Source organism: Ictidomys tridecemlineatus, chromosome 8 (genome assembly GCF_052094955.1).
Source record: "Ictidomys tridecemlineatus isolate mIctTri1 chromosome 8, mIctTri1.hap1, whole genome shotgun sequence".
NCBI classification, from domain to species: domain Eukaryota; kingdom Metazoa; phylum Chordata; class Mammalia; order Rodentia; family Sciuridae; genus Ictidomys; species Ictidomys tridecemlineatus.
In genome coordinates, this window is record NC_135484.1 from 108,728,380 (window position 1) to 108,740,865 (window position 12,486).

General features: G+C 34.4%; 1 protein-coding gene across 4 annotated transcripts in view; it reads right to left on the reverse strand.

Annotated features, from left to right (window-relative positions):
* The window catches only part of Ubr2 (ubiquitin protein ligase E3 component n-recognin 2), a 141,721-nt gene that overhangs the window by 96,106 nt on the left and 33,129 nt on the right, over positions 1-12,486 (reverse strand). For all 4 annotated transcript variants that reach the window (XM_040282678.2, XM_005318681.5, XM_005318682.5 and 1 more), the window contains exons 3-5: positions 8,793-8,871; positions 6,281-6,394; positions 321-451 (exon numbers count right to left, since the gene is read on the reverse strand). In XM_040282678.2, the coding sequence (XP_040138612.1) occupies positions 321-451; positions 6,281-6,394; positions 8,793-8,871 (324 nt within the window). The remainder of the gene's footprint in view (positions 1-320; positions 452-6,280; positions 6,395-8,792; positions 8,872-12,486) is intronic.

Sequence of the window (12,486 nt, forward strand, 5' to 3'; positions counted from 1 at the left end):
GGAAATAAAAAGTAGCATTGTACAGTCCCTTATCAGTTTTACATATCATCAAAAAGAAAGAAAGAAAGAAAATTGCCATGTCTGAAACTAGTTAGTCTCAACATAGCTTTAAATGACTATAAACCAACTAACCAACCAGCCATCAACCAAGAGGAAAACTTCACCAATTAAATGAATTATACATATTTAAAAACTATGATATCAAAGCTCTTATTCTCTTAAAATTAAATCATTAAAAAAAATTATGTTCTATCCTACCTGTATAAAGTAAAAATTTAACAATTTTGATTACACACAAAGAATAAAGAGGCTATACTTACTCCATCTCCAAATCTGCTGGCAATTCACTTTCTTTTTCCCAGGTTAATATCTCTACTGCATAACGAAACATAATAGCAAAAATGTTGTAAGTTCTTGCTATCACATCTACTGATAAATGCACAAGAGGATCCTGGAAGAACAGAAAAAAAAAATAATGCAACCATGTTAAATGAACATTAATTTTCTTCTTTCCCATCTGCTTCTACCTCTCAAAAAATAGTATAGAGAAAGCCGAAAAGTATTCCAGCTTCAACTTCTCAATGAATTTAGTCCTACACATTACAACCCAATTCATCAAACTTCCTAAAATGTTTTTGATCAGAACAACCCCAATTTTGAACTAATTGAATCACCCAATGGCAACTCCAAAGAATTTTGGAATTTTGGATTGATATTTCAGGATCACTAAAATCTAACATTAAACCATCTAGCTTCATATCCCGATTATCTAATTTGCAGAAAAAAAAATCAAAGGAATATTTTGTATGGATTCGCAAGTAAGAATAGTTCTATAGGTCTAAAGGAGAGCTTGATTTTAATAATTTTAAAAGGGAGGACTCATCAAAGTCAGAAAACTGTTCCCTGAATATTAGGAACCACTCATTTGTCTCCTTTTCCCTCAGCAGCATGAGATATGTGTACATGCTATCAGAGAACTGTGCACAAGAGATTTAACAGTGGATAAGTCAATACATTTCTAGGTTAATGTAAAAAAAGTACTATTTTAAACATGCATAATGTTTAATTTCTTTTTCTTTCTTTCTTTTTTTTTTTTTAATGGTGCTGGGGATTGAACCAGGGCTTTGTGCATGCTAGGCAAGCACTCTACCAACTGAGCCAGGCCCATTAAACATGCATAATGTTTATCATGCTATCTTTCAGTCAAGGCTGGCAAAATGTTTTATGTAATCTTTAATCTTAATGCTTTATCTTAAATATAAACATTTTATTTAGATCACTGGCTAAACAACATTCTACTTATTTCTCAAATTAGAAAGTATCATGTTATAACATGTCATGTGATAACATGACAATAGTAATAAGCATATTCTTACGTATGAATGCGTGTACACACACACATCCACACAATTTTCACCTAGACAAACCAAATGGAACTGATAAACAAATAAAGACTGGGGAATAAAAAAAGGACAAAAATTTCTAAAGAAGATAGGTCTAAGGCTCAAAGGTCGATTTAACTTTCCTCAGTAAGAAACAGATTTTTCAATTTCTTACAGATTTTCAATTTCTTACAATACTTTTTATCCATAACTCTTCCCATGTAAGCTGTTACACATCCTATCAAGTTTTCTGTTGTCATAGTTTTGTTTATTCCTCTCTACTTAGCAAGGTTCATTATTATTTGTTACAGAGGCTTTAAAAGTCATTAACATGGTGAGACCTGTACACGGAGAGAAGCAGAAATGGTACCATCTGGCGACTTAAAAAAAGTACTAATAATATAATATGAACCCCACACTACACCAAAATAGAAAACAGAACCAAAACTCAGCTTTCTTAGTAATATCACCTCACCACACAGTCATTCCATTTCTTATGATTACTCCTAAAATGCAAAACAGTCAGGAACTGAAGAATTATAAAAAACAGTGTTTATAAAAATTCAATGATTCTGGATGCAAACAACCACCAATTCTTGAGAAATTAACTGTAAATTGTACTATCAATTACTACTATTGATTTTAGTTCTTGAATTACATTTATATTATAAGACAAAGTTGATAGTAAACTTTGACTTTTCTTTCAAGCTAGAGGAATGCAAGGTACACTACTATATACTCCTGTAATGCCTAAATTTTTAAAAATGTAAACCTGAATTACAATAAAGATTTTAATGGCTGTATCACACAAATAAGGTATAAATGAAGATTTTCTCAATACTGCCAACTGAAAATATAAACAAGAAGCTGAATTAATTCCTGGTACCAAAATAATCTTTGGTTTTTTTTTTTTTTTTTTGGTACCAGGAATTAAACCCAGGGGTGCTTAACCACTGAGCCACATCCCCAACCCTTTTTTTATCTTTTATTGGAGACAGGGTCTTGTTGAGTTGCTTAGGGCCTTGCTAAATTGCTGGGGCTTGCTTCAGATCCCCCAGCCTCAACCTCCTGAGTCACTGGGATTACAGGCATGTGCCACCACACCCAGCCCCAAATAATCTATCTTATCTCACAAACTGACTTTCTGATGAGTAAATAATATGTTTCTTCTTATTAAAAATATTCATGGGCTGAGGCTGTGGCTCAGCGGTAGCAAACTTGCCTGGAATGTATGAGGCACTGGGTTCAATCCTCAGCACCATATATAATTTTTTAAAACTTCATTAATACCACTTTAACTTGTTTATTACTAGGATTTTTATATTTGAATTTAATTTAAAAGTTTTCTGTTAAAATTTCTTTTACTACCATAATGGGACCTGGGACTGTAGTTCAGTGGTAAAGCACTTGTCCCACATGTGTGAGGCACTGGATTCAATCCTCAGCACCACATAAAAACAAATAAGGATACTGTGTGTTCATCTATAACTAAAAACATATTTAAAAAAAAAAACTAGCATAATGGACTGTTAGGAATTTCATTACTCAAGTTTATACTACCTAGGATTAAATCTAGCTCTAGCACTTACTATATGGAATACTTTGGGCAAGTTTCTTAATATAAAACTCAAGCTTCTGCATCTATAAAATATTAGCAAGAGCAGTATCTATCTTATGAGGCTTTTTTTCTTTTTTGTACTGGGGGTTGAAGCCAGGGGCTTTATCCTCAGCCCTTTTTTTTTTTTTTTAAAGAATTTTTAATATTTATTTTTTAGTTTTCGGCAGATACAACATCTTTGTTTGTATGTGGTGCTGAGGATCGAACCCGGGCCGCACGCATACCAGGCGAGCACGCTACCGCTTGAGCCACATCCCCAGCCCCCAGCCCTTTTTATTTTTGAGACAGAATCTTGATAAGTTGCTAGGGCTGGCTCCAACTTGTGATCCTCCTGCTCAGCCCCACATGTCATTGGGATTATGGGCAAGTGTCGCTGTATCTAATTTATGAGGCCATTTTAGACTTAAATGAGATAGATCAAGTAAAGTACTTAGTAAAGAATCTAGCTTTTAATAATCACTGATCTGTATTCAAATGAAATGGGAACAGTTGGCACTGGGCTATAGCTCAGTGGCAGGACGCTTGACTACCATGTGTGAGGCACTGGGTTTGATCCTCAGCACCACATAAAAATAAATTAAATAAAGGCATTCTGTCCATCTACAACTACAAAAAATAAAAATAAAAAAGAGAAATAAATGGAAACAGTATTTGCAATTAAAATTTTCAGATCACAGAATCTTCACTAAGGATGTTCATTCAGATAATATTCATTATTTAATTAAATTTTATTCCAAAAAGAATTTAAATAAACTGCAATCAAGATAACACTCATTTATAAAGGAAGATCATGTAAATTTCTGTATAGCTACTACAAGCTATTAGACAGGCTGTTTCCAAATAGATGGCCCTTTTTCCAGAAGCCTCAACCAAAGGAAATACTGTTATTAGATTTACATACAGAAAAAAAAATCTAAATGAATAAACCTAAAAGAAATTTCTTAAGGACTCCTATAAATATTAACAAAGGAGACACCCTACAATATGTGGTGGTTCTCAACTAAGAGAAGTACTACCCCACTACCCTCCCCATTAATCCCCTTGAACATAGGGCCATTTGTAAACCTGGTTGAGCTTTCCTTCATTATTACTAGGAAATATTACAGTCATTTGGTCATTTAGTTTAGGCATACTAAACAAAAGGGTTCCAACAACATACACTCCTGGTCAACAAATGTTTTCCATCAAAGAGTAAGATAGTATTTTGGGGGCTGGGGTTCGGGTTCAGTGGTAGAGTGCTTGCCTAGCACATGTGAGGCACTGGGTTCAATTCTCAGAACCACATAAAAAAATAAATAAAGCCATCTTGTCTACCTAAAACTAAAACTAAAAAATACATTTAAAAAATTTTTAGTCTTTGCAGGCTACAGGGGCTCTGCAGTAATAACTCAATTCTGCTGTTGTAATGGAAAAGCAGCTACAGACAGCACATTAAATCAAGCATACCAGTGTTCCTGTAAATATTTTATAGACACTGAAATCTGGATTTCTTATCATTTCATATATTGCAAAATATTATTTGATTTTTTTCCTTCCAACTATTTTAAAACAACAACAACAACAACCACTCAGCTTATGATAGTTCCAGGCAAAAAGAGGTTGCAGATAATATTGGATTTGTGGGGTCATAGTCTGCTGATCCTTAGCTTATACAATGAAGAAATATCCCACTCTAATGATAAGATCTGAGAAAACATGGGGCAACCCCTACACAGTCTTTCTAAAGAAGTATAACAAAAATTTCCCAGTTTTTTCTTAAGATGTAGATTGAATATATCAACAAAAATTCATGTTAATAAAAATTTTTTTGACAGACGAAACCACATTCTAACATTTATAGTTCTCTTCCTTTTCAAGCATGTAATGTGGAGAGCCAAGACACATGTATGAGTTTAGTTAGTAGGGACCAGGTATACCAAACACATTGCTGTCTTTTAATATCTTAGTCCATCTTAGTCGGAGATTTCATTTCCCTTAACTGAACTCTTAAACAGATATTAAATGGCAGAGTTTGGGAATTTTATAACCCATCAAGTACCTACAGTATATATTTTCTTAATGGCTGTGAAGTGGTGTCTCACTGTGGTTTCAATTTGCATTTTCCGGGAATAGGGATATAGCTCAGCTCACATGCACAAGGCCCTGGGTTCAATACCCAGCACTCCCCCCCACCCCCCCCCCCCCCCCCCCCGCCAAAAAAACACCCCGATTTGCATTTTGCTAATGACTAATGATGTTGATCATCTTTTCATGTGTTTACTGGTCATTTGTAGATTTCTTTTTTCGGAGCAATCTCTATTCAAGTCCTTTATCCATTTTTTAAATTGAGATTTTTTTTTTATTAATTGTAAGATACATCTTCTGGATACTAGATCCTTAACCAGATATACGATTTGCAAATATTTTTTCCAATAGTCCTAAAGTTTTGTAGTAGTGTTTGTTAATCTTTTTTCTAAAGTACAAAACTTTTCTTCCAAATATCTTAATTTGTCTTGTATGTTTATATTTACTTGCAGAACTTTGATCAAATATATTTTAAAATATGGAGCTGCAGCTGGGCATGGTGGCACATACCTGTAATTGCAGCAGCTCGGAAGGCTGAATCAGAAGGATCACAAGTTTGAGGCCAGTGTTGGAAACTTAGTGAGACTTTCTCAAAATGAAAAATAAAAAGGGCTAGGGATATAGCTCAGGGATAAAGCATTCCTGTGTTTAATACCTAGTAATACACACACACACACACAACCCTGACATCAAAAATCTTGATCATTCTGTTAAAATATTTGAGACCTGTGTGGTACATGCATCAGGAAGGACTTATTGTCCATTTATCCCAAACCTATATTGGACCTTATAAGTAGTTTGTACATACCTCTCTGACATTCAAAAATAATAAAATCTGAAATAAAGATCCTGAAATAAACATTAAATTGTCACAAAAAGCAGACATTCAAGCATTTATTTAACAAGAATCCACTTTATTACAAATATCATCTTAAAAAAAATAATTTTAAGAAACATATATGTACAGCTGGAGTTGGGATCATCTGTACCGAGCTGTTATTTCTACACCTGGTCCCATCACAAATCCAGTGATATGATTTACTGAGATGATGATTGGGGTTGGCTAACATGTATGGTAATAGAAAAGAAAGTTATATACAAAAACCAACCTAGTTAACTGGCCCACACATAACAGGAAAAATAATCCCTGTAATGATAAAAATTTTAAAACTCAAACAATTTTTCCTTAAAATAAACTTTGTGAAAATGTTTTTACCTCTTCTTCCTCGATTTCAGAGGTGTTAAGTTCATGTTTTTGACAGTAAGGACCCTCTTTCCAAGCTTCTGTATCACCACAGTCACAGAAACCTCCACCTCCTGATGTTGTCATCTTCAAAGAAAATTGTAAAATATCTTGTCAATAAGTATTTACTGAGGGCTATCAGATAATAAGTAAAAATATCAAGTGCTAAGAAAATAACACTGCTTATATGTTTAATTCTTTGGAGGAATAAAACTAAATAAAATGCCAAGCCTTCTGATATTTTATTTTAAATAAGTATGTAGGTTAATCTTTGGGATTTCAAAATAAAATAAAATACATTGTAGTGTTCAATAAACTACAAATATTTTAAAGAGGATATGTCTGCCTGCATAGCCTCCTTAATTAGGAAAATAATGAGGATTCATGAAGGTTTTCCTGTAGGATTTTGGTTAAATTAGTATAATGCTGAGATCTCTGCAATCAGGTTGTGATAACATAATATAACAGAATAATATGATATGTAATACACATTCAAGGGTTATAAAGATTTCTATAGCTAGCCAGGCATGGTAGTGCATGTCTATAATCCCAGTAGCCCAAGAGGCTAAGGCAAGAGAATCAAAAGTTTGAAGCCAGCTTCAACAACTTAGTGAGACCCTATCTAGAAATAAAAAAGGACTGGGTAAAATACCCAGGGGTTCAATCTCCAGTACAAAAAAAAAAATCTGTAGTTGCTGTCCCCCACAAGAGTTTTTCTTTGGGGGGGGGTAACCAAGGATTGAACTCAGGGGCACTCAACCACTGAGTCATACCCACAACCCTATTTTTGCTTAGCACCCTGCCGTTGTTAAAGCTGGCTTTGAATTTGCAATCCTCCTGCCTCAGCCTCCCAAGCCACTGGAATTATAGGTGTATGCCACTGTGCCTGGCCCCCACAAGAGTTTAATAATAGTGTAAAAAATGACCAACAAGGACTATAGAAATATTTTATTTTTCTTCTCTCACACTTCCTAAAAGCCACTTTTAGAAAGGACAGGTAATAAGAGCTCAGGAAATACAAAAGTGCTACATGATCATAAAAACTTTCACACTTGTGTGATTCAAGAATTATTCACGGGGCTGGGGATGTGGCTCAAGCGGTAGCGCGCTCGCCTAGCATGCGTGCGGCCCGGGTTCGATCCCCAGCAGCACCACATACCAACAATGATGTTGTGTCCGCCGAGAATTAAGAAAAAATAAATAAATGTTAAAATTTTCTCTCTCTCTCTCTCTGTGCCCCCCTCTCTCTCACTCTCTCTTTAAAAAAAAAAAAAAAAAAAAAGAATTATTCACAATTCCTTAAGTTAAGGCAATGATTCAAGAAATTTGGTGGGATAGAATATGCTAGTTAATAATCGGGACTAGAAGTTCTGCCTTTCTTGAAATACTTTAGGAAAGTTTAGGAACAGGTATTAGTTACAGCAAATTTTAGAATAAATCCTATTATATCTTGTCCATATATAAGTATTTATGTGTTATATATCACAATATAATTCATATAAACCAATTGTTTCAGCTATTCCAAGGGGACGCAAAGATGTGTGCCCAGAAACATGGATAGGCAGCCATTTGGAAAATGATAACTCTACCTTATGGCTTATGTGTGTGTTTTATTATCAAACCACAGATAGAAAGCCTTAAAAGAAACTAGGATTCTCTTAAAGGAAAGTGGGATCCTTTTATGGATTTATGAGAATAAAGAGAACATGTAAGAATGTAGGGAGCCCAATTTTGTAGCTGCTTTAATATATTATCAATACTTGGGTAAAGCAAATTAAAAACAGAAGAAAAAGTCCTGACCCATTAGAGCTTCTGGAATTAAGAACAAGATTGATATATTCCTTCTCTACCATTTTATTTTATGATCAGGGTAAAAGTTCCATCTACCATCTGGTTCCTAACCTTTGAATGTTCGTGGTCTATCTTCAATTTCCAACAGAGGAACCAGAACAGGCTTAGGAATAAACTGCCTAAAATAATAAAACTGGTGAGTCTTATTATGCACTGGAGTTGGGCCTTCTTCTATAGTGTAGTAAATGTCACTTTAATAAACTTTAAAAATAGCAAAACAAGCTGGGTGCAGTGAAGCATACCAGTAATCCCAGCAACTCAGAAGACTGAGGCAGAAGGATTAGAAATTTGAAACCAGCCTTAGCTACTTAGCAAGGCCCTATCTCAAAAAGAGCTAGGGATGTAATCATGATAAAGCATCCCTGAGTTCAATGCCCCATGCCAAAATAAATAAATTAATTAAATTTAATTAAAAATTTAAAAAATACTTTTTTTTTTGGTAGTGCTGGGGATGGAACCCAAGGACTTGTATATGCTAGGCAAACACTCTACCATTGAGCTACATCCCTAGCCCTAAAGAATACATTTTAAAACCACTTTCCCCATTTACATGTTAAATCTTTGGGCTTTAAAAAGAAAAATATTCAATATAAAATTCAATACTGTATATAATTATTATTTGGATATTACTAACCCTATATCGATGGTCTCTGTGAATACTTCCCAAAAAGCACTCCATGCATAAAACACAAGTTGGATCAACTGCACAGTCTCTGTAAAGTTAAAGAAAAAAAAAATCAGAGTGTCATAAAATAACTATGTTATTTCGCAACAGAATATTTCACATTAGGACCCATCTTAGAAAAGCCAGAAAAAAGGTATTATTAAGACAGGAAATATCATTCCCAAAGATCTGTCAGATCTTTGACAATGAAATCATTTTAAGGTAATGTTCATACTACTGAATGTGTACTAGAGAATCTTTCAAGGCATTTGTTACTAGAATGTTAAATTTCCCCCAAGATTTGGGAAAATCACAGTATATATTAAAAAATACAGATGTGTATGGAACACATTAAAAATGTGTATAAATTCTTAAGATTCATATCTTGGAATTAAAAATAACTTCCTCCAAACAGGTATTTGAGACCAAGGGTCTTCAAAGAGATATATATATGTATCTCAAAAAGGGGAGGTATCAACTGAAATGCAAGAAGACAATATTAGAACTTATATCTCTACTTAACTAAAAGGGGAAAATTAAACATTGTATATGCTCAGTATACAGACTGAAACGGGTCTCCTCACTTGGTCCATATGTCTGGTATTCATGTAACCATATGGTCCAAGACATATTAATGGGAGAGTAACAGTTCCATAGGGTGGATAAGTTGCTAGTTGTGCTCCAAGTTGTTTCATTTGCCTTAATCATACTGCCAATTATATAACATTTATGGATCACATCTTAAGAGAATCTCTAATTTCATGAAATGAGATGGAGTGTGTATAAAACAAGAAACAGTGGTTTCTTACATAGAGCTTTAAAATTCTTATAGACAGAGGTGCAAGGAGAATCCTTATGCTAATATTTGGTCTCAGACCCCAATTCCAGACACAGAGATCTAATCTCTTGGAATTTCCTGGGTGATTTTTTGTTGTAAAAGATGACAGTTGGCAGATGGCTGGGGGATCCTTTGACAGCCTTAGGATGGGGGTTGTTTGACAGGGGAACCAACTATGAGAATAAAGATTTAAACTTTCAGCCCCAATCTTCCACATCTAGGGAGGAGAGATGGGCTGAAGTTTGATTTATAGCAGTAGCCAAATGATATAATCAATCAGGAACCTCCTTAAAACTCCAAAAGGACTGGATTCAGAGAGATTCTAGATTGGTAAATACATAGAGGTCCCTGGTGGATTCTAGAGAAGGCAAGGAGGCTCTTTCTACCTGCCTTGTCCTGTGCATCTCTTCCATCTGGCTATTCATCTGTATCCTTTGAAACAGCTTTTACAATAAATGGGTAAACTTGAATAAAATGTTTTCCTAAGTTCTACGAGCTGCTCTAGTAAGTTGATCAAACTCAAGGAGGGGGTCATTGAAACCCCCAATTACATAGTAGGTTGGACTGAAGAGGGGGACCTTGCAATATGCATCTGAAGTGACTGGTAGGCTTGTGGAACTTGTGGTATATGATGTCAGAACTGAATCAAATTATAGGACACTCATTTGATGTCTGCTGGAGACCAACACATCTGGTGTCAGAATTGTTCTGTTGCTGAAAGTTGAAGCTGGAATAATTTACCCTCTACTATGCTAGTACTGAACATTTACATATCCACCAATGTCTTCTTACCACAAATAATGTTGCAATGAACATCCCTCATATGTTATTACCTGGATCCATTTGAGATGCCATTTGCATATAAAATCAAGAGTGGAACACTTGGGTCATATATATGCTATTGTTCAGAGAGGCTACATGACCATCGGCAATGTCTAGGGTCTTCATAGCTTTGCACCTTCAGCAACTCTTATTATTGCTCAATTTTTTAATGTGCACCAGCCTGATATATATGAAACGATATCTTATTGTTTTAATTTGCATTTTCTAATTGTTAATCATGTTGAAGAACTCTTCATATGCTTGCTGATTTGGGGGTTTCCTTTTCTATAAATTCCTTTTTATATCCTTTACAAATTTTCCTGCTGGGATTGCTATCATTTTCTTATTTGCAGGAATTCCTTGTTTACTCTGGAGGGTATTAATTGCTTGTTAATATTAAACATTGCCAATACTGTCTGCCATTTCCTACTTCTGTGTGTTAATTATGCTCTGATAATCAAAACTCCCCATTTGGTACAATTAAATTAATATATAGATCTAGTTTGTACTTTTGAGGTTTTAAGAGTACAAACTCACATCTCAAAAAATATTTTTCATTTCCTTTAACCTTTTTTTTTTCCAGATTTGGTATTTATTGGGAGTCTACTTTTGTATATGATGCAAAGGAGTCTTATTTTCCCATATATAACAAGCTACTTGCTTCCTCAACATTATTTGTGAAATAATTTAGTTTCTGTCTATTGATTGCACTGTTAACTTTATATCAAGTTCCCACACATCCATAGGTCTATGTCTAAACTCTCTAATATTCTGAGAGATCTACAGGTTCGTATACTAACCACATAGTTATTATGTCTTTGTAATATGTCTTAATATCATAAGTCCCCCTTTTTTCCTCCTTTTCTTAAGTCAACTAAGCTATTCACAACCTTAATTCTTTTTTTTTAATTGTTTTAGTTGTAGATGGACACAATACCTTTATTTATTTATTTATTGCTCTACCACTGAGCCACAGCCCCAGGCCACAACCTTAATTCTTCCACACACCATTTAGGATATTTACAGAGTTTTTCAAAAATATCCAACTAAAAACTTGACAGATTTATGATTTTTAACTGCTAGGTACTAAAGTCCACCGACTGATCAACCTTAAAATAAAAGCAGTCAAGCATTATGTCCCCTTTGATTTGAAGAGTTAAAAAGTTATTATGAAGTAATAATCCCCTCTCCCATACAAAAAAAAAAAAAAAACAAAACAGGACTCAATCCAAACTACTACAGGAATTTAAGAAGCCTGCTAAGCAACACTATGAGGACACAACCAGGCAAATTCATAACATGGAAAATTCCACAGAAAGAATGAACTTGTTTCTTAGTCACATAAATGGAAAAACGAAGAAGAATGGAGAGTAGAGGAAGGAGGGAGGAGCCGGCTACTCAGGAGGCTAAAGTAGGAAACAAATGAGGCCACCCTGGCAACTGAGTGAGACTGTTCTGAAAAAAATTAAAAACACCAAAAGGCACAGCAGTCAAAGACAACAATATGTGAAATTTGAAACCACACTTATGAATCAATCAGGACAATTTTAACCATGGCTAGATATTAGACAATCAGTGTTAATTTTTCAAGATGTTAATAGTTACAGAGAAAAAACTACATTCTGATCATCTACTAATAAGGCACATCTGGAATTAGCTTAATAATAAAGTGGTGGGGCAGAAAAAGCTGTGTGTGGATGAGGCATACATTAAACAGAGTTGACATTTTACAGCAAATTTTGAAGCTGAACAATGAGTAGACGTCAAGTCTCTTACATTCATAATAATTACATTTAAGTGTTCAAAATAAACGCTTTAAAAACCCAATAAAGTTCTTTTATTTATGTTGTTTGCTAAGATTTTCTACAATATACAATTATTGGAAGGTAGAAAATACTTTTCTGAATTAAACCAGAGAAACATTTTTCTTCTCTCAACTATTAAAGATGGTGAGTTGCATTAATAACCCTTATAGATGAACTACCTTTAACTCCTGAACTAAAT